This window comes from Triturus cristatus, chromosome 12 (genome assembly GCF_964204655.1).
Source record: "Triturus cristatus chromosome 12, aTriCri1.1, whole genome shotgun sequence".
NCBI classification, from domain to species: domain Eukaryota; kingdom Metazoa; phylum Chordata; class Amphibia; order Caudata; family Salamandridae; genus Triturus; species Triturus cristatus.
The window spans coordinates 582,901,933-582,927,344 of record NC_140595.1 but is presented as its reverse complement, the minus strand read 5'-3'; the positions used below and the strand labels follow the sequence as shown (position 1 = coordinate 582,927,344).

The 25,412-nt window shown below is 45.0% G+C and overlaps 1 protein-coding gene across 4 annotated transcripts in view; it reads left to right on the top strand.

The window, feature by feature from the left end:
- The window catches only part of AP1G1 (adaptor related protein complex 1 subunit gamma 1), a 691,372-nt gene that overhangs the window by 173,353 nt on the left and 492,607 nt on the right, over positions 1 to 25,412 (top strand). For all 4 annotated transcript variants that reach the window (XM_085636792.1, XM_085636794.1, XM_085636795.1 and 1 more), the window contains one exon: positions 21,282 to 21,378. In XM_085636792.1, the coding sequence (XP_085492918.1) occupies positions 21,282 to 21,378 (97 nt within the window). The remainder of the gene's footprint in view (positions 1 to 21,281; positions 21,379 to 25,412) is intronic.

The following is a 25,412-nucleotide window of genomic DNA, read 5'->3' as shown; positions in this document are numbered from 1 at the left end:
GTGTTCTATATAAGAAAAATATTCTATTACCAATTATGTGGTCCATATGAGAAACAGATGATTAAAATAATCTTGAAAATTACGTGAGTTTTGATTTGGGTCTGTAGGCTGCAGAAATCTTTACTAAATCCTTTTTTTGTAGTTTGGGGATTGTTGTAGTAAAGGGATGTGATTAAGTGGCCCACAGCTACCCGATATACGATTGTTAATGCAAGTGTCATGCTGGAACAAGTGCTGTCCAGTGAGAAGTGAGTGAAAACTGCTTTTAACTTTTCAAACTAAATGTAAGGGCCATGGGAAGCTCATTGGTGGTTTGCTTATTGTGAAATGTATGACGACATTGTGGAATGGCCTAGAATACCTTATGACAGTGAATTGTGAACTCCCTTTGTTTTAGGGGCTAGTTGGGTAGTATAGTGGCACAAGCAAAAGTCAAATGGTTCAGAGCTGACTGTGGAAAAGTAAGAATACCAGTGTACCTGTGTGGGATTCAGAACATTGAAGCCTGTGGGTTCCAGTCTGGAAGCACAGGACCATGGGAGGCTAGGAGAGGTGAAGATTGAATCCCCCCAGACAGGAGATGTGTATTGCTGTCCTTCCTGAGGGTTCGATGGGAGCACACACTGAAGGTAGGGGAGCAGAGCATCCTTTGTACACCTTAAGGTATCTTTGAGTACAGGAAGAGTTACTGGTCGGTGGGGGACTGGGTTCGTTGTCGGGGAGATGGGAGGGATTGATAAGGTTGGCACTAAGAACCATGGTTTCTTGACAAAAAGAAGCTTAGGCCCATGAATCTTTATTTCAGTGGTGGAGGCTGACAGCCAAGTGTGATCCTCTGTTACTCACTTGGTCTGTGGTCTGGGTCAGTCAGAATTGGAGCCACTCCTGCTATGGTAGACTATCTCTTTGACAGGGTAGTACAGAAAATACGGCGACTTCAAAGAAGTTGATAACCACAACAGGAATATTGAAGGATCAGACACTAAACCATGTTTGTGTCTGGAGTTGGACTGTAAAGGTGGTGAGCAGGAGACCCTAAAGTTGTTCAGCAGCACTGTTTAACACAAGAAATCCAATCGCCAACGCTACTAGCTCCTGGAGTAGGAGCAAGTTCTGTTGGTCTCCCTGCTGGGTGATGGGGCCATTACCCAAGAGGTGAAGATCGCTTGCCCTGAGCTTCGAGCAGCAGCCTTGTGCCTGCCTGCCAAAACCAATAGATCGTGGAGGGGGAGAGTGCCTGGACGGAGTAAGTGAACAAAGTGTGAGTCACCTGGCACGGTCGGGACTACTGCAGGAGCGCAGGCTACCTGCCTGATCTTACCAGAGTCGGCAACCTCTGTGTGACCAGGAGGGGTGCCACTGTGAAGTTTGACCTGTTGTCTGAGTGTGCGCCAAAGTCTGTGATCAGGAGGCAGACCACTGAAGTGTTGGTAGTCGCCCTGGTAGGCACGAATGTGTGAGTCTGGCCGTTGCCCTGATTCGTCGTGCCAAGGAAGCCAGGGGGAAGAATTAATGATTGTTGCAGTAGCCAGGCATAAACTTCCAACACCGACAGGGACTGTCTTAAGACTGAGAAGTCAGATACGTCATCTCAGAAAGATCTCAAGAGGTTCTGGGCTCAGCATCTGGAGACTGGTGCTTGCGAAGGAGCGCCCTGGTCCTCCCGGGATTACTTGTTGCTGCTGGGTAATACCGTTCCAGGCAGTTGTGCTGCTGGGGACTTGCACTATCTTGGAACCTAAACACTGCTAGCATTGACCTTTAAGGCGAGGCATAGACTTTGTTGTGTGGGGACTGGTGTGGGACACATCTGGGAGTCTCCTTAGTATAGAAGGGGGAATAACCAACTCCACTAGATGGTAGATCTATATTGAGACCCCGCAAACCTCCATATCAAGCAGTAACGTTTCTCCGCAGCAAGCATGGTATTCCGTTAAACTATCCCTTCCCTGCTCAACTCCTGTCTTGTTTTTTTGCCTTTCCTCCCACCTCCTGTCATTTCAGCACACAATAAAAACATCTGTGCAGAAGTGAGTTGAAACTCTAATCAAAACAGTTTACACTCTTTATAAAAATGTCAGCTATATTGATGGACACGATATTTCAATTTTGTCTAGCATTGCATTTTTTTTTCAATCAGATAAAATATCCTTTAGCCTTATTTTAATTTATATGTACAGTAGCCTTTGCATATTTATGTTTGGAAATGGTAAACTATCCTAATCATTTGTCTGTATCTTTACATATGCATCATTTCTTTGTAGTACTCTTGCTTAACGGCTTACAGCATCTCCCTGTGAGTACTGGATCGGTGTCACACAGTGCCTAGAGAGTTATCTGATTTCCATGTGAGTGGCTTGTCCCCAGGGGCCAATGTGCAAATGCCTGCATGTTTAATCCATTTCTCTTTCCATTCAATGGGACAGAGTGGTGTACATCACAACACAGAAAAAAATAGCCTGTGTCATGATTACAGCAAGGTTTGCAGCGCCGTACAGTCTGTCGTCTTGGTGCACTCTGTTGCAGTTATGGTGTGCGTGCTTTGAACTAACTACACACTAGATACCTGGTTTTACCAACCGTCCTAGCCCAGGCCACACTCAGCAGAGCCCTCCATCCAGTAACCACCCAGGAACACACTGTGCAGCGTGGGCTTCAGGCAGGAGCTTCTCTCTGGGTAAAGAGATCTTACAGGCACTTTCTATAGATTGTGGCACCACCAGTTTACATAGAAGCTGGAGGTCAAGGCCTTGAGTAGGGCTCTAGACCTGATGAGATCTAGTTCTTCAAAACTCTTCATGTGAAACTCTGGTCTCAGCTACCATTTTAGTGGGGGCTCTGATAGTACAAGCTTAGGTCCAAGACACATGCAACTGCTTTTGTGAAGTGGCTGATTTGACAAATCACAAACCAACGCAGCGAGCTGCTCAGGATCACATTGAGTGCAGGAAGGAGCTGCAACCTGTTCAAGTGAATGTGGGTCATGCCACGTGACGTCTGCGGAGTTTGCTGTGGCCTCGATTTTAAGGAGAAGTCACTTGGGTTATTTCGATTTCCTTTATTGGTTTCATTTATGCATAGGCTTTCCTGTTTTCAGTTACTATTTTTGGTAAATTCGGGTGTTTTTTTGTCAATGTTTTCCAGTGATTTCATAACCTTTAAAAAAAAACCCAGTGGTTACATATTTTGACAGCATTAAAAACAACCGAATGTGTTTTTCTGGTGTTAAGGGAACATTTTGCTTGTATTATTGCTTGCTTTTTGTACTGATGGTGCATGGTATATAGATAGTGTATGTACAGTGTATATGATGTACAGTGTATATGAGGTCCAAATACATTTTTACAAATCAAACTTACTGCAGGACACCATACAATACTTAATCAGTGAGTTTTTGGTCATGCGGGCTCGCTCTTTCCTTCCCATGTAATCTTTTATCTGTGAAAAGGCCCTCTGATCATTGTCACTTGAGATAGGCAATGCCAAAACAGCCAGTATACAATTTACAAACTCTGGCCACTGACCTAGCTTTTCATGCCAATACTGGTGCACCTGAAGAGTGCGATTCTCTGGGACAGGTTCTGCAACATATGAGTTGAACTGGGCACATATGCCTTCTGAGCTATTGAAGCGGTCAAAAATAAAGCAGTACTTTTCAAGTCCAGAAAAAACTCCCCTTTACGTAAGGGATATAGAACTTGTGCAAAGTACCACAGTGAAGTTTCATTGAGTTCGAATACCATGGTTGGGGAAGGGACATGTCAATGGAAGCCATTCCTCATGTATTGTATAAGAACATTTCCTGAATTGACACAACATTTCTGTGCTTACCAAATGGCAAGCATTCTAACATGGAACATGTTGCAGTGCCAAAGTCACAAAGTGTCGCTCAGCCTACTCTCAAGGAGATGTTTCACATCTACACAAATTACGCTGAGCACTTGGTAGACAAGAGTGTTTTCAAACTCAAGTTTTCTGATTATGTCCACTACAGCAGTCATGTTTTCTTGTAAAAACCTAAGAATGCAGTAGTGTGTATTTTTTTTCACATCACTATGCGACTGACGATCCCCCACATTTCTTGCCTTTGGCATAGTCACTAAGCAAACATTCTGTAAACTGTTGCCGCATGGAATATATAACATTCACAGCCTCTAGGACTGAGAACCACTGGCTAAATGACACAGTTGGGATGACTTTCTTTGATGCCACAAAGCACAAAATGAGAGATTTGCGTTTTAGTTTCCGCGCATAACGAAACACTGCACCAGAATGGACTACAAAGTCAGTGGCATTGTTCATTAACTCTGAAGATTGTAAAGCTGCTTTCAGCATACCATCTAGCAAGTAACTAAGATCTCTTACATGGAAGCACTACAGCTCAGGTATCGATTTTGACAGGTTATCACACGACTTTTTAATATACGTAGTTTAATCACTACAAACACTAACAATATCACTCCAATCTCTGAACTTGAAGCAGCATTCCTATGACACTGTCTTACGTGTTTTCCAAGTCTGGTGTCATGTTTTCACCACTATCTCAGATGCTTGGTGGCGGCTGTATGTGAAAAGAGTGCTGTCACTACACTTTGCATTGAATGTTTAAAGCCTGGGGTGTTTGGTAATTCACCTGTCAATACTAACTCGCTAGAAAAGGGGCACATTGGAAAAGATTCTTATGAAACCAGCCATTTTACTTATCAGTGAAAGAATCAAACTTAGTCAAAATATAAAGTATGAGTTTGATATTTCCTGATTCTCTACAGTGTATAAAGTAATTAAGACCTGAAACATGCCTTTAAACCCTGCATCTTTAGACCAAAGACACAAAACTGAAAAAAGCAAAAAGAAGAAACCGTATTTTAGTGACATCCCTATACAACAAAACTCAAGCACAATGTTAGCACTGTCTTTCCTGCTGCTACCTTTTTATAACAAACTTATATGTATTTTGTTTGTGGTTGTGCAGGTGTTTATCAGTGTTTTATGTTAATACTTGTGAGGGCGATTTCTCTTTCGGCGTGATTTTATTACTTCATTATAGGTTTAAACCTAAAACAGGATAGCCTATTTATTCAGCAGATCTCTCTCTCTCTCTCCACAAATCTCTTCACTCGTTCTTTCCTTCTCCCTCTTTCAGCTTTCTCTCTCTCTACCTCTGAGACCACAACCGTATTGTTAAAAGTGGGGAATCTTTTAACCAAAAGCCCCTAATATGATTTGTGAGCCTGTTTTAAGCTGACCAGGGTCCTTGACGTTATTGAAGAGAGCTCTAAAGTGGGATGCAGTGAGAAGGGGCCTCCAACCTACCACTGGGACTTCCAGGTCTATGAGGGGGCTCTTGGAGTTATACTGAACTTTTATAGTGCACAGAAATGTTTGCTTGTGGTGTTTCGTTGGTATTATTGCATAATTCAGTAGAACAAGTAAGGTAAGCACCTGAATCATCCCTGCTGTAATTTGAATGTCACATGGCCCCATCTTATGTGTGACACAATAGCTGAGAAGTAATTTCAGTTAGGGAATATGTAGTTTTGCGTCTCAACTCAAATATGGACTCACATGTACCTGTATCAGAGTGCCGCTCGCTTAAAATACAGACCAAAAAAAAAACCCACAGACTTATGTTCCCGGCTTCAGTAAAGTAAAGTTTAATGCTCAACTAACTGCAGTATGACTGTCGGATTCACTGCAGATTTCTGAAGCCGGCACTTAACTCCATGAGCTGTTCTACAAAAAAATGAATCCGACTGTGTGTAATGTGACTGGTGCTCAAAGCGCTCCAGTGCCTTCTAGGCCGAGCTCCCACTGAATAATATTACAAATAAAATTATTATTTAACTTGCATCTCCAGAGTGGATATCTCTTTCTCCACATTTACTATTCAATTTTGGGGATATTTGAGCTGTTTAGATTTGCTTTAAAGGAGATCCTAAAGTGCACCACTTTCATGATCATGCCTTGTTATCATCCTCTTGCCTACTGCAGTGACCTCAAGACCTGTGCTAGGTAGCAATAGGTCATGATGTCTCGCTTGCCGACAGTGCAGGTGCTGTCGCTGCGAGAGCTATTGTGTATAGAAGGGGCTTGGAGCCTGCTCATCGCTTAACATTCGTTGGTGTCATCCTCCCTCTTAATTTGTTGACTCCTTAAAATATTGACAAAGCCAACAGCTCTCACATAGGCGAGACCTATTGGCTAAACCAATGCTTGTTCATAAAAATAAGTATTTGGCTGGACAATCCTCTTATTGCTGCATTTTAGTGCACTTTGAGTCTTGAGCCTGTATATGATTTACACCTACTCCCCCATCGAAGACCCTTGGACTGCTTGATGCTCGACCCATGCTACCACTGAGTTAAGTACTGAAAGCGGTAGTACTCTGCACAGTTACTCATAACCCATAGAAGGTTGGGCCCTTGGACATCAGGAGTAAAAGGCCTCTTCCCCAGGTTTTTAATCACTGGATGATTTCTGTGTAGGGTCAGAAATCTTCTAACATTTTAGTTGGAGCAGACCATGTATCTGAATGGTGGGGTGGAAGTTGGTTAGCAGCTTCTGTGATAAAATGACCTTTCCAGTGTATGCAGCATGTCTGTGGCATCTGCAGTTAATCTGGGGGCTAGAGTATTTTCTTATGAAGCAGTTAGATGAATGTATGAGTTTGCGGGCACATGTGGTGGTAGATACACATGCTTAACATATGTCTGCCATCTAGTGTTGAGCTTGGAAGTGTGCAAGTAGTTTCTCTTTGAAGAAGTCTTTCGAGTTATGAGATATAGGGACTCCTCTCCTTGCTTGCAATGTACATGGTCTTCGACTCTATTGTTTTTTCCACCGCTTGGTTAGGACGTGTGTTCCTGCTTATTGTCATTACTCGTGTTGGGCTACTAGCTGAACACCGTCTGTATTGTTTTCGAACACAGAAATCTACTTTCCTCTATTTGTCATCCATGCCAAATTCGTCTGTGGGATTTGATTCAACCACAGCCTTTTTGTACCTTCGTTCTTCGGGGCGTCAATTCTCGTCAACGTTCTTTCCAACGGATACTCAATTGGTGAGAGAATGGACACCCTTCCCTTTCTGCCCATCTAGTCACGCCAAGTTCCCACACACCGATATACATTAGGTCTGTAACTTGTGCTTGTCTCCAGAACACCAGGAGGCAACCTGCGAGGCCTGCAGATCTTTTTGATCCAAAAACACATTACAAGATCGAAGAGCAAGAAGACTTCAAATGTATCAATGAATTAATTAATGATGAGTACTGCTATAGCGCACGGCTACTCTGAAAGTGTGTCCCGGCGCTGTTTAAGTAACTGAAAGCCGAAAGGAGGCGAGGACCAATGATCTCTTGTTATCCTACGGTCTGAATAGGAGAGTTTTCAACTTTTTAATTTTTTTTACTTCATCTGAGATAATCCTCCTCTGTTCAGGCAGTTGATTCCATACACCGGCTGCCTTAACAGTGAAGGAAGAACCTCCCTTCCATTGCCTTTTGTAGCAGGGAACCACAATTGGATCGGAATTTGCTAGAGCGGAGGGGTCTCCTGGACTGCATTCCTTTATTGATTCTTTCATGTGCGCAGGTCCTTTATTGTAGAGGGCTTGGTGCATCGGGGTCAGTGTTTTGTTCATTATACATTTCCAAACTGGTAGCCAGTGGAGTCCCTCCTGAAATACTGATACATATTTTGGTTTTTTTATACAGTAGGTGGACTGCCATATTCTGTATTATACAGAATATGGCGGTCTCCACCCAGTAGCTCGTGAGCTACTGTAGCTCTCCAGCTACGTCTGAGTAGCTCACCTTTGTTCAGCCCAGCTTATTAAATTCGAAAGCTTTTGCTTGGTTGAATTAATATACATATAATTTTTTTTATTATACTACACTAATAATATCATTAGCTCAATGCCTTTCATTGAACAGAAGTAGCTCTCAGTACAGAAAAGGTTGGAGACCCTGTAACTGCTTAATCAGATACTCTGGTCAGCCCAGATATAATGCATAAGCATAGTCCTGCCTTGACAGGATTAATGACCACCTGATCACTGTGATTTGTTGCAATCTATACAGCAAGATGTTCTGATCTTCTGCATCAAAGGTGGTTGACTGGCCCAACAGCACCAGAGCCACATTAAGTCCTGAGTCAACCTGGTTTTATTAGACTCCAAGACCTCTAATAATGTGGTCTTGTTGCTGTGGCGGGCTCTGAAACCTGATTGGAAGGGAATGGAGCATGTGGTTGTCAGTCAGAAAGCTGGTAAGTTGTTTATTCACCCACCTTTCTAAGATCTTTGAGGCTGCTGGGAGCAGAGAGACTGGTTTCAAATTCACCAGAGATTCAGGGTCATTGTTGGCCTTTTTCAACAGAGGAACCTCAGTAGCTCTTTTCCAATCCTCTGGAATGACCCTTGAGTGAAGGAAGATGGCAAAAAGCTCCTGATCTGTTGGGGCGCTAATATCTGGGATGGACCTTAGAATATGAGGGGGTATTAGATCCCTTGGATTCATGTATCAACGAGGCGTTCACGACACACCAAACCTCTTTGGTTCAGAAGATCTTGAGGTAGGAGCATATCCATCGGCAGCAGATGAGTGAACATCTCTCCAGATCACAGCTCCAGGTGGGACCTGGAACTGCAAGACATTGCTCCAGGACAACTACCTGTGAGTACTGTGCCCCACCACCCCAATCACAGCCAGGATTGGCTGAACCTCACCTGCCTCATAATGCAAAGACGGACATTTGGCCACCTGTGCATTCGGCCCATAGTTGGCACCAACTCGCTGCTTCACAAGCGTCCAGCCTCAGTGCCTAAAAAAGAGCCTCCGCAACAGCACATTGAATTCGATCCAAAGCCCAGCACATCGGATTTGAGCAGACCATTGGCACTGAAACACTCCACTTCGGAATAGGAAAAAGCTCTTGCGCCGAAAGCCTTGGAACCAAAACAACATACAATGGCAAAGAAAAATTCTGCCTCCGAACCAAAGGGCTCTGCACCAAACATTCCTGTGCTGAAACCATCGTCTGAACCGAAGAAAGCTTTTATAAGCCATTCTCCAGACACTGTACAACCTGTACTGGAGCCTCCATCAAGAATTAGGCACTTGACAAACTCATTTAATGATTCATCCTTATACAGGATGTATCCTCAAAAGGCCTCCACAATCTGGAGAACAGCATGCTAAAACAACTCTCTTTGGAGGAAGCGCTTGATATCCCAGTTCCTTCAAAGAGAAAGAAGAGAGAAGATAAAACTACTAGTCCCCTGCACACCAGCCCACCACCACTCACTGCAGTGCCCACTCCCTCACGACCGATGTCACCAGTCCATGATACGAGGGTTCACTTCTCTCCTTCCCTGGGAATTAGGGCGATGATGATAATTTTTCTATGCCACCAAAGGATGACTGGGACACACAAGATACAGATCCACAAGATACCACTGACCCCGATCTTTATCCCTTCCCCTCCAGACGACACCCCTACTTACAATCCGCTAATAAGTAAGGCAGCCATATTTCACAGCGTGCCACTTTACACTGAGCAAGTGGAAGCCGACTTCCTGTTTGAGACCTTGTCATCTACTTAGAGGTTAACATGTTATAATTGACTTGTGTCTTTCCTTTCTATATCTTCCCTGTTGCTCAGCTAGTATGAGTGTTCGAATGCCTGATGACCTCATGGAATGTTTGAGTGCCTGGCTTGTGTGTCGAGTGTCAGTTGATGGCAGGCAGGCTGAGCGTGAGGGAGGCAGCTCCTGGTGGGGTTATTCCATCTACCTATCTTCTTCTAATGAACTTACCTTGTAACTAAGCTTCAATAAATCCAACCTATTTTATATACCTGGCTCCAAGGACATTAAATTTACCACATTTGGCTACGAACTTGATGAACCTACGGATTGAGGAAAGAGACTTGTGTTTAAAGGAGCTAAGGAACTACTGGAACTAAGGACTATACTAAAGAGATTGCAAGAAGGAAAAGGAAACGTAACAAACGCCCTGGTCAGCCCCACCAGTGTCCCTCATCTGGACAGCCTGCAGCCCAGGGTGTTTGACCTTTTACTGACGGTATACGTGCAGCTACTGTGGAGATTGCTGCCATCCTACTGCCTTGGAGGGGTTGCTTATGAGAATTGGCAGCAGCTAACTGTTCTAGGAAAACTGACAGACAACCCAGTGAACCGTTTTTAAGTGTGCTGAGGAAAACCCACACTTCTGTTGAGCAGTTACGCTGATTTAATGATGCAGAGGCTGGTGATGCTTCTGAAACTGAGGACCGTTTGAAGGTAGATGTGTCCCATGTTTGAAGTATTGAGCAACTTTGAATAGACTTTCTCCCACTACCCCATCTGGTGGAGGCAGACCGATAAGTGGAGCAGAGTCGACAACGTTTCTGCGAGCTGTACCTGGGATATGTGATGTGTACAGACTACAGGAAATTTGGGAGCGCAAGAGGTCTGAAAGAGAAGATTTTATGAGAAAAATCCGAAGGAGCCCACAAGAACATAAGAGGTGTTCCAGTGCTCCTGGTGTGGTGTTTTTGGCCCCTTTAATTTGGGATTTCACATTTAAGTTGAGTCTTCACAAGGGTGTGGCCGTTAGGAGCGCGCACCTCTTTCATTTAAAATGTACAAATCTGGCGAGAGCAACCTCTCCTGTTTCTGTACACGCGCAGCTTCTCGTATTCTGTTTGTTCAAGTCATTGCTGCACTTCTGGCCTGCGCATACACGTTTGCATGTATGGACGTATCAGCAGCCACCCGACTCACCGTCGTGCTGCGTCCCGCCATCTTTGGATTGGAGGCTGCAACTATTTGTTGTAGCAGAATCTCCAGTGAAGTCTCGATGACATTCACACTTAAACGCTTTATTCAAGTCTGCGGGAACAGCGTACGACTCAGTAAAGTTTATTTAAGTCTGTGGGGACTGCATACGACGTCACGCTTTCTTTTCCTGATGGAATTTGCTGTCCGGTTCTGCCAGACGAAGTCCTCGGGATTGTGCCGATGCTCTTAGGGGTCCACCTCTAAACTGCCCGAAGTCCGAAGAGCAATAAACTCGGACTGGTGGGATAGTTAAGTGGGGGAAGGAAAGGATGGGAACAGCAGGGAGGGAGACCTGAGGAAACAGAAGAACAATAATTAATCCCAACTGCCCAGCCACCACACCCGCCTTTCCCGTCTAACTCTAGCTCATCTGTTTTGGGGACCCCTCTCCCTACCTGAAAGAAAAGGCGGAAGGCAGAGACTGGAAGAGAGACGAGGGTGAGTGCACACGTCCGACCCAACTGCTATGAAACAGAAGAGAAGATATACAGTAAATACAGCTCCTATATACAGTTTAGGTCATACTATGAATTGCCACAGCTCTCTTCTCATGACACATACCCCTGAGTGAGGACGGCTAGTAAAGATGTGCAGACGATCGGCTATCGCCACACCCTCTCATGACCCTCTCTCCTAGTAAAAGAATAAACACAACGAACAACGTGAAACTGAGTCCGATTACCAGACATGCATTTTCTTCATTGGCATAATGATACTTCTCAATACCATGGGATTAGGTCGGGTTCTTGAGGCAGTCAGTGTCTAGCTTTGACACACTGTTTATTTGTGAAAACATCCGAGGTTATTTGGAGGTTCCCATCCTGGGACCTTGAAAGCTTGAACACTTTAGTTTTAGGAACTATGTCTCTCTTACGTAAGTAGGCTTTCCCTGCCAGAGCCTTTAAAGTACTGGCTCACTCACAAAGAAAGTACTCGTAAGCATGCAAAGGAAGGTTTCAACAGGCACCTCTGCACAAGACGCCAGCCGGCAATCTCACCAACAGAGGGGCATTATCGGAAAAGGAAAATACGGAGCGAACTAGTCACTCTAGCACAGACATGTTTTTTGCAAGTAGCTGTTTCTCCGCACGAGATGCCTAACAGCGATCTCACCAATGGAGAAACCGGAAACAAGAACACCGGCAGAACCGGACACGGGAATCGGCGAAAGAGGAGAAGGCTCGTTACAGTCCCTCTGCATGAGACGCGGGGGCTGCAGTCTCTCCAACAGAGGAACCCTCGGAAAAGCCTGCTCTCCTCCTTCCGACTAAGCCACAGCAACGAGTACTCACTGTACCGCTCAGCGCAGGGACGACTTCATCCACGGAATGTTCTCCAGAGGCAGCAGAGTTCAAACGCCATCCGGAACTTCAATCAACGGCCCCGCTGCATCCGCAAAGAACTCCTATATCCGGGTTTGTGCGTCGCGTTGATCACGTGGAACGTGACGCCGCTATGCATGCAGGGAACTGTAGTTCGTGCAAGGAGCGGTACACTCCCTGGTCGCGCCGTATTCCAGACGCCGACAGTGTTTACCGTGAGCGCATCATGACATTTGCTGTAAGGCTTTTTATGAAAGCGCAGCAGTTGACTCTATCAGCGTGTGGTGGGGAGTTGGACACTGAACTTTGCTGCCAGATCGTGTGCAATCAACAAGAGCTTCACTTCTGGTGAAAGTTCGGGTGAGAGACCGCTCACCGGAGCATGAGACTTTCACTTCATCATTAATGCTTGCCATTTTCTCCTTAATTGTTGTGCTTGACATGACGTATAATGGGTGTGGTACCCTGTTGTGTTAAGGTAGTTAGGATGTTTTGGGTGGTTAGTGGCACTGTACGGTCTGATTGGGTGGTGAGTACCCAATTACTAAGTTATGGGGTGGTAACTTGTTTCATTGGGTGGTGAATATCCGTGGGCTAGTTGAGTGACATAGGTCTGTTGTCAATGGGTGGTGAGTGAAATGTTATGTTGAGGTTGTGTGCCTTAATTCTGGTTCAAGGGTGTTGTGTACAATTGTACGGTGAGGTTGTAGGGCGGGTAGTGCTCCAATTATGCTTTCATGGGTGGTGAGTACCCATTACTTTGGTATGGTTGTGGGAGCTGAGTGCCCCAGTTCTGTTTTCAAGGGTAGTCCGTACCCTATGAAGTTGCGGTTGTGGGGCAGTGAGTGTCCCAGTTCTGTCTCACAGGGTGGTGGTGTGCCATGTTACGTGTAAGTTGTGGGAGCAGTGTGCCCCAGTTTTGTTCCACAGGGTGTTGTGTACCCTATTACGTGTAGCTTGTCGGGCGGTGAGTGCCTTTTTGCGGTGAGGTTGTGGAAGCGAAGTGCCCCAGTTATGGATCTTAGGGAGGTGTGTTCCCCTCTTACGTGGAGATTGTGGGAGTTGAGTGTCCCATTTCTGGATTTTTACCCGATTTTCGAGTTTTGAGTGGTATGCCAATGAGTGGCATTGATGCTTGTTTTGATTTTGCATAAGGGAGGGGGATGAGGTTAATCCCAATATGTTTTTTTTGAGAATGCAATGTAAATGCTTTCCTTTGCAATGTAAATGCTGTTCTTTCAGAATGCATTGCATATATTGATGTTTGTGTTTGCTTCCTTAACTTATGCATTTTGTTTCCCTAAGGAAGGGGGATATCTTATAAATGACTTGTCTTTCTTTTCTCTGGCTATGTCTTCCCTGTTGCTCAGCTAGTATGAGTGTTAGAATGCCTGATGACCTCATGGAATGTTTGAGTGCCTGGCTTGTGTGTGGAGTGTCAGTTGATGGCAGGCAGGCTGAGCGGCAGGGAGGCAGCTCCTGGTGGGGTTATTCCATCTACCTATCTTCTAATGAACTTACCTTGTAACTAAGCTGCAATAAATCCAACCTATTTAATATACCTGGCTCCAAGGACATTCAATTTACCACACAACACAATACCTCCCTATGCTTAAAAGGATGCTCAGGCACACACAAGACATTTGTAATGACCCAGTATGATCCAGGGTTATTACTCCCACACAGACACAGCAGCAGGAGGGATCAATTTGAACGTTATTCTCAGGAAACATGCCGGGCTAAGGGCATCTGGTTTTAATCCTGAGGTACAAGAAAACCTGTTACAACTTTCCTTTGATGCTCAAAATCTGTTTGGACCACAGTCGGTACACTACTAGTAAAAATAAAAAGAGGACATCAAGACGACAAAAGCTATGGGCGCTTTGCAAACACCATCACAACATGGCTCCTTTTGCCACTCATCTTATTGTGGAGGTTCCAAAAACACCTCCCCTGAGACATCTACCTCTTACAATAAAAATCAAAACCACACATCCTCTCCAACAGGATATTATCGAGAGTCCTTTTGGGGAAACCACTCACGATCCAGAGGTAAAGGAGGTTTTAACGAACCTACTACCTCCATCACCAAACCTTAACAGAAGTGTTTTCAACATACTCAAACAACCATACACCTACTTCACCAACTAGGTTTCACGATCAATGCAGGCAAATTTCATCTGCTGCCCCTTCAGATAAAACCATATCTTGGAGCCATCTTCAACTTACAGAAAGGGATAATTATGCAAATGCTGCAAGGATCCAATACTTTGCAACACTTATTCCACAGTTTCGCCCTGAAACGCAAATAACTGTTAGAATAGTCATGCGAGCCATACTACCTCATGCCAAACCCAATATGCGCCCATTGCAGGAATGCTTAGCACATCGATGGACTCAAACGGAGGGTCAGCTAGAAGATCTAGTGTTGATCAGCCAGTCTCTCAAATGGTGGAATTCCAACAATCTGCTAGGACAGCAATTTCTGAACCCAGTTCTCACAAGACTCAACAGTGCAGGGTCAATAGACATTCAACCTAACACATCTCTATAGCAGTCACCTAGAATTGCTAGCTGTTCATCTAGAGCTGAAAGCATTCCTTCCCAACCTCACTGGCAAAGTGATCCTCCTAAAGATAGACTACCATGTACTAACTACAAAAACAGGGGGGGGGGGGGGGGGGTCTCCTCAGCTATCTCAGCTAGCACAGACCATCCGGAGGTATACTCTCCAAAGCAAGATCCACCTCTTAGGCGGAGTATCTACTAGGAGTGGAAAACAACTTTGCGGCTCTCCTCCGCAACAATTAGTCCACGAGTGGGAAATTAACCCACAGGTCCTCCACCCATTCTTCCAATAATAGGGTCACCGTGTCATAGACCTAACTAGTAGAAAACGCAAAATGCCCTTACTTTGCCTATAGGTTCCCACAGTCGAAGAACAATGCCCTATGGATGAGTTGGTCAATCAATCAGTGAATTGTACGTGTGCTACTCACCTGAGGGTCTTAAGGCGCTGGGGGTGGGGGGGTGGGGGGGGGGGGGGCTTAGAACTGTTAGCCCAAAAGCCAGGTCTTGAGGGCCTTCCTGAAGGTGTTCAGGGAGGAGGCGGGTCTGATGTTTGAATGTCTTGCGGAGGATGCGGGGTGTGTTGAAGCAGCTGGAGGTGACGGTTTTGACTTGCCGGTTCATGGTGAGAGATGAGTCGAGGATGACTCCGAGGTTTCTGGCTTGGTACGAGGGGGTAGGAGGGCTTCCAATGGCGGTCGGCCACCAGGTGTTGTCAAATGCTGAGGGGGTGGAACTGAGTACGAGGACTTCCGTCTTCTCAGCGTTGCGTTTTAGACAGCTGTTGGTCATCCAGGCTGCTACGTCCTGCTTTCCTCTCTGGAAGTCTAGTCTGACGCTGGTGGAGTATTTGGTGAGGGAGAGGATGAGCTGGGTGTCGTCGGTGTAGGATACGATGTTGAGGCCGTGTTTTCGGACGATGGCGGCAAGGGGGGGGGGGGGCCATGTAGCTGTTGAAGAGTGTCACGACCTATTGACGACCCCTCCGGTACTCCGCAGGTGATTATCGTGGCGTCAGAGAGGAAGGGTGGCAGTCTGATTCTCTGGTTTCTTCCGGTGAGGAAGGACCCGATCCAGTCTTGGGCTGTTCTTTGTATGCCGGCGTCAAGTAGTCTGGCGAGGAGGGTGCAGTGGGAGATGGTGTCGAAGGTTGCTGAGCGGTCGAGGAGGATGAGGGCTGCGGAGTGGCACTGGTCAAGGATGTTGGGTATGTCTGTGGTGGTGAGTAGGGCGGTTTCGGTGCTGTGGTTGCTTCGGAATCCTGATTGTGACGGGTCGAGTATGGCGTTGTCCTCGATGAAACATGTCCGTTCCCTGTTGACTGTTTTCTCTGCAACTTTTGCTGTGAAGGTGAGGAGTGAGATGGGCTGGTAGTTCTTGAGGTCAATGGGGTCAGCTGTGGGCTTCTTGAGCAGTGGTCTGACTTCTGCGCGTTTCCACTCGTCTGGGGAGGTGCCTGTTTTGAAGGTGGTGTTGATGGTGTTTTGTAGTTCGGGTGCGATGGCGGTGGCTCTGTGGTAGGTGTGTGGCGGGCAGGGGTCGGTGGGGGCCCCTGAGTGGATGGCTATCATGGTCGAGGCGATGTCTTCGGCAGTGATTGGCGTCCAGGTGCAGATGGTGGGCTGGCTGGCGTGTCCAGGGGGGTGGTCGGTAGTGGCATCTGGTTGATGGTCGAAGTTGTCGTAGAGGTTTTTGATTTTGAGGTGGAAGTAAGTTCCGATCTTGTCAGGGGTAATTGCTTACGTTTGCCTTTAGGTTCCCACACCCACAGTCGAAGGACAATGCCCTATGAATGAGTTGGTCAGGGATATTTGCTTATGCTTTTCCACCTCTCCCACTGCTTCCATTTGTCATTTGCAAATTTTGCAGACCTCTCTAACACTCATCCTAGTAGCTCCCACACGGGCCAGACAGCTGGGGTTCTCCACACTACTAGAACTGTCAGTAGTCCCACAGTAAGTACTTGCCAACTGGCAGGATCCTCTAACTCAAAACCAGGGAGTAGTCAGGCATCCAAATCCAAGATCTCTTAATCTGGCTACTGAGGTCTTCGAATTCGGATATTTAAATCTACCTCAACAATGCATGGATATTCTTAGAGGGAAGAAGACCCACTACTAGGGAATGCTATGCGTCAAAAGAGGAAACACTTTGTTCACTATTGCCATTTTAAAAATATTTGCCCATTAACAGCAAAAACTCAAGGTAATGTTTGTTACCTCTAACATTTACAAACATCAGGGCTTGCCTTTGCTTCCATTAAATTACACCTCGCAACATTAGCAGCATATCTCCAAAACAGAGAACATATTTCTATATTCAAAGTTCCTGTTAGCAAAGCTTTTCTGAAGGGACTCGAAGAGTTATCCCGCATAGTTACCTACACCAAATTGGAACCTCAATGTGTGTTAATAAGATGGAGTCCCTGTAGGAAGCTGGCTCTGTATATACTATACCAAAGTGAGGTATAGTGTGCACAGTCCAGTGGAACCCCAAAGGTAGGCAGAGGTAAAAGTACCTTATTCTCTATTTCTGGTAGTGTGGTCGAGCAGTAAGGCTTTATCAGAGGGTAGAGTTAAGCATTTGTTGTACACACTCAATCAGCAAAGGATTGTCACTCAATCAAAGACTGAACTCGGACCAATTTGTTTTGTATAAAAATGTTTTTAGTCATTTTTCCTAGAACCAAGCAAGCCTGGCACAGGTAAGTGATTTATCCTTTGCAGTAATAATACAGTTTGAATTGCAGGTGTATATATACTTGCATTTGATTACTGTAGAATTACTGGCAATGTACTTTGAAATATTGTACATATACTTTGTATTGACTTTTCAATAGGATGTCAAGTAAATTACTTTACAGATTACTTTTCTTACACAGTGTAGTATACCTGAATACTACACTGGGACATTTCCTGTAAACAGGTAAGTAAAAACGTTTTGTTTATTTGGTTACAGTTTTAGAGACTTTTATAGATTTTCCAACTCCACCCTTTTTTTCATAGCATGTTACCCTATGGGAGAAAATAGTGTTATCGGTTCAGAGGTAAGTACTTTTTTGTGGGAGTTGTTTTTCTGGGGTTAGACTCTGGGTCCCCCAGAGTCTAGGATGCCCTCTCAAAGCACCCTCAGCGGCACTAGGGCGGCCGGGTGCAGAGGCCCAATGTTATCCAATAGGGGATAGGGGGCCTCCGGTTCGTGGCTGCTCAGGAGCAGGCGACAAGGTTGTGGGAGCAAAGCTCCTGCACCTTTGCTCAGGGCAAATGGGGGCTCAAGTTAGCACCAAAGGTTACACCCTCAGCGGCACTAGGGCGGCTGGGTGGAGGGTGCTGGTTTGTCATCCAATGCCCTGTTACTTTCAATGGGGATTCTCCGGCTTGCAAACACAATGCAGGTTTGGGGACTAAGGTCTTTTGGAGGTACCACCACTTGGAGCGATAAGTTGGGATTCTGGGGATTGGCTAGACACCATCGGTTTGGCCACCCAAGGCCGTGGTGCGTTTGGTGCAGGGGTAACTTTTAGGGTCGGATCTTCTGACCAGCTCCTGGTGGCGGATGGGGGATCCTCCGGATTGAGGCTGCAGGCGTCCGCAGGAGGCTTGAGGCAGGTCAGAGATCACTAGATCTTGGGCCAGGATGGCTGGGGAGACCTCCTTGTGGTGTTGGGCCACTCAAACTCTGGCCATGGGCGTCTGGTGCAGATTAGCGGATTTTGCCGGAGCTGGAGTCCTTTGGTGAACAAATTTGGTGTTCACGGGAGAAAGTCTTTTCCTTGGAAGGCAGGGCAGATCTTCGGGGTTCTTGAGGTTGCTGGCTGCAGGACACACCGGAGTTTCGCTTCTGCAGGTTCAAGGTGGGGACATGCCGGTAGGGCTGTGGCCAAGTCAGTAGGTGTCCTCCTCCTCTTAGCTTTGGCACGGCTGTTCAGTCCTTCTTTTCTTCTTGGTCGTTGCTTGTCTGAGGAGGCAAGGTTCAGGGGCGTTACAGGTAGGTAAAAGGTTGGTACCAATGGGTCCCTTCCTTGGGGTGGGTACGCTCCCCATTATGCCACCCTCCAGTGGGGGGTGGGGAGCATATGCCTCACTCTGGATGGCTGGGTTCACCCATCTGCAAGTTCCGATTCCCTGCCCCCATTTAATGAAGCACTCACAGATGTGCTATATGGTACCTAGGCCAAACGGCACTCTGGCCACCAGTGCATCGCCTGATCGTTGGATGCAATTGCCCTGTTCCAGACGACCCAGCATTCATTACTACCCTACTTCGGAAATCCTTGTGATGCAGCCTTCGGCCAGCAGAGTTAATCCAAACTCTTTTCCCACTGCAAGGGCATCGAAGATGATGGAGACCTTTGGCAGGACAGTTTTCTCCTCTACAAGTTAGGCTGTTCGTTCTGTGACCATCAGCTTCCAATGCCTTGTGGGACTTCATGCTTGCCCATGGTGCTGGAATAAGCCCTGGCCTTTCTTTCTCAGGCCATGTAGGATGGTCGTGATGCAGCCAAGTTCACCATATATTGCTGACTGGATACTACTGACCTAAACGGTTGGGCAATTGGTATTAGTGTGGTTATTTGCAGACCCGCATAAATGGAATCTGCTGCCTTTTCAGGGGACTTTCAGGCCAGTCCTATGAACATACCATTTCACAGTTACTGACTGTTTAGAGATAAAGCAGACTGCCCTGGAGGGGGGGGGGGGGTGTTAGGGGCATGGTAGGGGGTAGGAAATGTATAGCTTTACAGATTCCATGACAGCAATGTGAGGAAATTTGTTTTTTTGTCAAAGTTTGAAGTTTGCAAGGGCATTGGTTTAAGAAAACCTTTTGAGAGCCATGCAAGTCACCTTGCCCTGGATTCCCCTGGTGTCTACTTTTTTTTAATGTACAGTTTTGCTAGGTTTCTCTGGATGTCTACTGAGCTAGGCCCCAAAATCCACAGCTAACCACATTGCAAAACAGGGTCGATTTTCAGTTGCAAAATGAGATTTGTCCATGTTGTGTTTTAGGGCCTTTCAGGCTGTGGGCACTAGCCCTACACACACAAGTGAGGTACCATTTTTATTGGGACGCTTGAAGGAATATTAGGTGGTAGGACATTTGAGGCTTTACACACATTTCAGCAGGTTTGCAAGGGTTTCTGGGTAGGAAAACCTGGTGGGAACCACACAAGTCACCCCTCTCTGGATTCCCCTGCGTGTCTAGTTATCAAAAATGTGCAGGTTTGCTAGGTTTTTCTAGTTGCCAACTGAGGTAGCGTCCAAAATGCACAGCTAGCCACATTGCAAAAAATAAAAAAAAAGGTCAGTTTTTCAGTGGGAAAATGAGCTGTGTCCATGTTTCGTTTTGGGGTCTTTCCTAGCGCGGTCACTTGGCCTACTCACACAAGTGAAGTACCATTTTTAGGTCTCGCCTGACCCAGCGCATGCGCTGGTCTGGCGAGACTTATTGAGAGGGCTCCAAAAAGTGCTACCAGGCCAGCCTAGAGCTACAGTGCATGTGCCCGGGCGCGCGTGCCGCGTTTTACCGCAATTACTTTCACTTTCGCGGCCGCAAGGCCGCTTTGATGTTGATCGCAATCGCGATCACTTTCGCGGCCGCAAGGCCGCTTGGCATAGCCAATAGGTCTCGCTTTTGGGACCTTATAAGTATTTAGTTACGCAACTGTTGCATGGCTAAACACTTATAAGGTCCCAAAGGCGAGACCTATTGGCTATGCCAATGCTTGTTATCAGAAGATGTGGGGAACGATATGTGGTAGGGAATTAGTGTCTCCCTGCAGATTCCAGTACAGAAAAGGGAAGTCCCATTTCAATGAGCTGGTTCTGAATATGTGCTCAGGCTTTTCCACTGTTTTACTTTGATACTGATTGTACTTATCAAAGCTAAGAAAGACCATTCACTGTGATTGTCCTTGCTCCAACCTGATAGTGAGACCGTACTGGTTCACAGATCTGCATCAGCTGTCCATGAAGGCCCACTGTGTAGTAGTTCTATCGCTATGCAAACCATTGAGATTGTGATGCAGATGCTGCATCACAATCCCAGCTCTCTCTATGTGACTCTGTTCTCGAGCCTTGGAGTTTGGATCCCTTGGCACAGTTGTTTTATCAAATCTAAAATAAGGAGATCTCGGATGAGAGAACGGGTATTGAGAATTATACAATAGTGTATTACAGTGTATGTGTGTTAATAGTGCTTTGTACTGCTTATAGTGTTACCAGATCTCTCACCCTGATGGCAAGTGATGATTCAAACATGTCTAACTATGAAAGATAGCAAAGCTGAACATCCGTAATTTTCCGTAAAGTTATGCATTTTAAGGGATGGCTGTCACCAAATAGGCTTTGGGGCCAGTGTTGTTTTGCAGCTAAACGACTAGAATAGTGGGAAATTGTTTTATGTGTGAAAATTGATCGCCTCCTAAGGGTTTCAGTGTGTGCAGCATAAAGGGAGAATGTCTTTCTGTACCGCCAGTAAAAAGGATTGTACAATGGTAGTTTGCGAAGTTGGCCATTGACGTGCAGTGCTAATTTGTTTTTCTCTTCTAGGCTGCTCTTTGTGCGGTGCATGTTATCAGGAAAGTACCGGAACTTATGGAAATGTTCCTGCCAGCCACAAAAAACCTCTTGAATGAGAAAAATCACGGTAGGTAAAGGGAGGTCATTTGTTTTACAGTTGTACAGAGGAAGGACGTTATGGAACCAGAGAAGTTTTGATATGTGATATTAAATATGTGAAATACTGTGTTGTCTCCTAAAAATGAAATGCTCAGTCTGTACCACTGTGTTTCATTATTATTATTTTTAAATAGGTCGGAAAGTCAATAGTGGAGATTGTCAGTCATTAGATATTTAGCCCCTGAGATGATCAACAAACCAAGGATGTAGGCAAGCAAAGCATATAGACCAAGCATATAGGCATCAACATTAGATGGATACATTTGATACAGTTCCATTAATGAATCCAGTAGGTCCACTTTGCTGATATGTTCTGCACTAACAGTTAGTTTTTCCACTCTCTGGATGGAGTGAAAATCATTCGTACTATCCTTTGAGCAGTTTCATCTGTATTTTTATGTAATGTAGTGTGTTTGCGTCGTCTTCATCCAATCTTTATATTTCTGTCTTCGTTCTGAAGATGTTTTTTGCTAATGGTGCAAGGTTATGTTTTTCTCATGATAGTTTTCCTTAGTGACCTCACACATACAAAGTTCTGTTTTATACAGGACTTCCTCATCGAGACTGTTGGGGATGGAGGAAGGGGCTGGGGGGGGCAGAGGGGTCACAATCTGTTACTGCTCTGTTTCTGAAAGGGGAAATGTGCAACCATTGCTGGTATTGAATCGTTGCATATGCTCCTTACCTCACTTCCTCCTATTCCTCTTTTGCAGGGTTCATTGGATGTTGCCACAATTCTCCTAGTGGGCTGTTCCTACTCTGTTTTTTTCATTATTACTTGCCATCTCTTTCAATGAGGGCGTCTTGGACTTTTATTTTGCCATTGCGGCTGTAACTGCCATTGTCACGTTAAGGATGCCACAACATCAAGATGGCACCCAAGTCTGGTAGTTAAGAAAACTATAGTAAAAGCACAAGAGGCCTGCCTTATTGAAGTAGTTTATAAGAAACATTGATTTCACCCTCATGACAATCCAACCTCAAGGGGCCTCTACGGCATAAACAATTCGACCTCTGAAAGCAGATAAGATTTGACTGCATCCAGATGGGTTTGGGGGCCTTCATTGGATTGGCCCTCAAAACGCGTTCACTGGAAGGGCCCTCAGACCACCAGATATGTATTTCCAGGTTTGTTCTGCAGGCCAAGAAGGATGCTCCTTCTGTGCAGATTTTTTCTTGTAAACACAATCTGGGACCCATAGTGCACTATGTGTTTTGTTTTTTGTTGGGTAGGAGGACTGGAGAAATACCATGTGTACTAGTGAACTGATATTGTATATGAAGGTCTAACACCATACCAAAGCTCAATTAACTTGACAATTCACTGCTACTGCCTTGCAAATGTTAGGTTGCAATTGCTTAATAGAGGAAAACAACTGGCCTGATGATATCTTACTGCACCGATTTACCACACTATACTTAGTTGTCATAAGATAGCATTGTTTATCAAATCTAGGCTGAAAAGATAGCATGTTTTAAACATAAACTCCGATCCTCCGAGTGTAATATGATATGTATTTCCAATGTTGAGGGAGGAGAAGGCCAACCTTCCCCAGTCAAGTCTTCACTTTTGTGTCATGCCTCTTCCCCGCACTCCATTGTAATAAAGATCATGTTGCAATCTGCAAATCTGCGTATATACTAAACACGCTAGAACTGTATTTTTTTCGTGATACATTCTTGTTTTGTTTCAGTTGACAAAATATTGAGAGAATTCAAGTTTCTCTGATAATTCCCATAAGAAACGTTGCTCTTCAATACTGAAAAGAACAGCTGAAGGGAGTTAACACCCAATTTGTCAAAATGTTTGACTTGTACTTACAAGGGTTGATTTTTGTAATCCGGTGTAAATCCATTCAGGTTAACCCTCAGAAACGTTCGAAATATCAGGTCTGTTGGTACCACATGAATTCTGGATACCAAGGGGGGGGAGAAAGGGCCCTTTTTAATTTTGTTTTTTTGTTTTTTGCAGAGTTTTATATAGCGCAAACTTGACCCAAATCTAATCGGGTATCAGAGCGCTTTACATAGCACCAGTTACGTTACATGAGGACACACATTAATTTGTTGTTAGGCATGGGGAGATTACGTGATTTGCCCAGAATCACAGGATGTTCAGCGTCATTAGTCATTGTCATTAATTAGTCATTGGTTGATGGTGCTTCTGCTCCTGTCGGTCATTTGAATACAGCAGTACAGGTACAGCGGAACCAACATGTTCTGTTTGGATGGCTTCAACACTGAAGAAATGTTGCCTCCACCATTACAGAACTCTGGGATGCCTGACCGGGCCATGTGGGGTGTGGGTTCCCAAAAGAACCTTCTGTGAGGCAATTTTGTTTTTTACTTTGGGTTGCTGGTACCATCGCCCATTACTGCACTATCCAACAAGGCCTCCCCTGTTGTACCACAGTACCCAAAAAAGTAAAAAAAATAAAAGTTTAAAAAGTGAAAAGGATCTGGTTATAGACAAGATCCTGACGCCAGCTACCATTGTGCATGCCATAGGCTGTTGAGCCAACCCACCGCTGCACAATACTGATTGCTGTGCACAGTAGGGGGTTGGGCACCCGTGGGGATGTTGTGTGCAAGGCGTGGCTGGAAAATTGTACTGTTGTGCATCTTGTTGAATTGCCAGTTAAGTCCTCTATCTGTAGCACACTGTCGCAGTCGTTGGAGGATGTAATCTGACTTGTCATGAGTGCTGTAATATCAGAGGCCATAAGTAGTGCATGACATGCAAGTTACAGTTGGATCACTAAACAATACCTTATATATATATATATATATATATATATATATATATATATATATATATATATATATATATATATATATATATATATATATATATATATAGTGCAAATTCCACTCGAAGGTATTGGAACACTTTACTTGAGCACCAGTTACATGACACACGGTCACATTCATTTTTTTAGGCATGGGACGATTAGGTCATTTGCCCAGGATCACTGGATGCTGAGCAGAGGCCGAGACTTGAACCTAGTTCCCCAAAAGCGGCTGTTTTATCTCCGGCACCACATCCTCCCCCTCATTTCTTTTCGACGCCTAACTAGAGTGTCACTTTAATCTTAATTTTTATCATTGAATTTCTGGGTTTATTCAAACCTAAGCTAAGAATGTATTATTATACTGTAGGTAACTGGCTCTATATATACTACAGCAAAATGAGGTATAGTGTGTATAGAGTCCAGGTACCCCAGAGGTAGGCAGACGTTAAAGTTAGATCGAACCTTACTCTCTATTTGTGGTAGAGTGGTCGAGCAGTGAGGCATTATCAGAGGACAGTGTTAAGCATTTGATGCACACACTCAGTCAGCAAATTAATTCACACACTCAAGAACTAAACTCCAGGCAAATTGTTTTTGTATAAAAGAACAGGTAAGCATTAAATACTTTTCAGTAATACGTTGCTGAATATAGAGCAGTTTGGAAATGCAATAGAAATTGTACTTTGTTTGATTTGCAGGGGATGCAGTAGGTTGCAACACTTAGCAAATACAGTACATTGAAATGAATAGGCTTTTTCAGTAAATTACAGGTAAGCTAATTTTTACGTTACTTTTCTAACTCTGTGCTGGATACCTATATTCAGCACTGGGACATATCCTGCAAACTGGTAAGTAAATAAGTTTTGGTTATTGCTGTGATTTTTTAAAGGATATTTTTAGATTTCAAAACTCCACACTTACAAACTTTTTGGAAGAAAATTGTCAGTTATCCTATAGAGGAAAAACAGGTTATCGGTTCATAGGTAAGTAATCGACTGTGGAAGTTAAGGTTCTGGGGTTAGACTCCGGGGTCTCCCAGGTTCAGTGGTGCACTGTTGTTGCACCCTCGGCGGCAGTAGGGCAGCCGGGTGCAGAGTGTTGAGGACCAATGTTATCCAATGGAGGATAGGGGGCCTCCTGTTGGTAGCTGCTGTCAAGCAGGCCACTTGGTTGTGGGAGCAAAGCTCCTAGGGTTTAGGTCAGTGCAAAT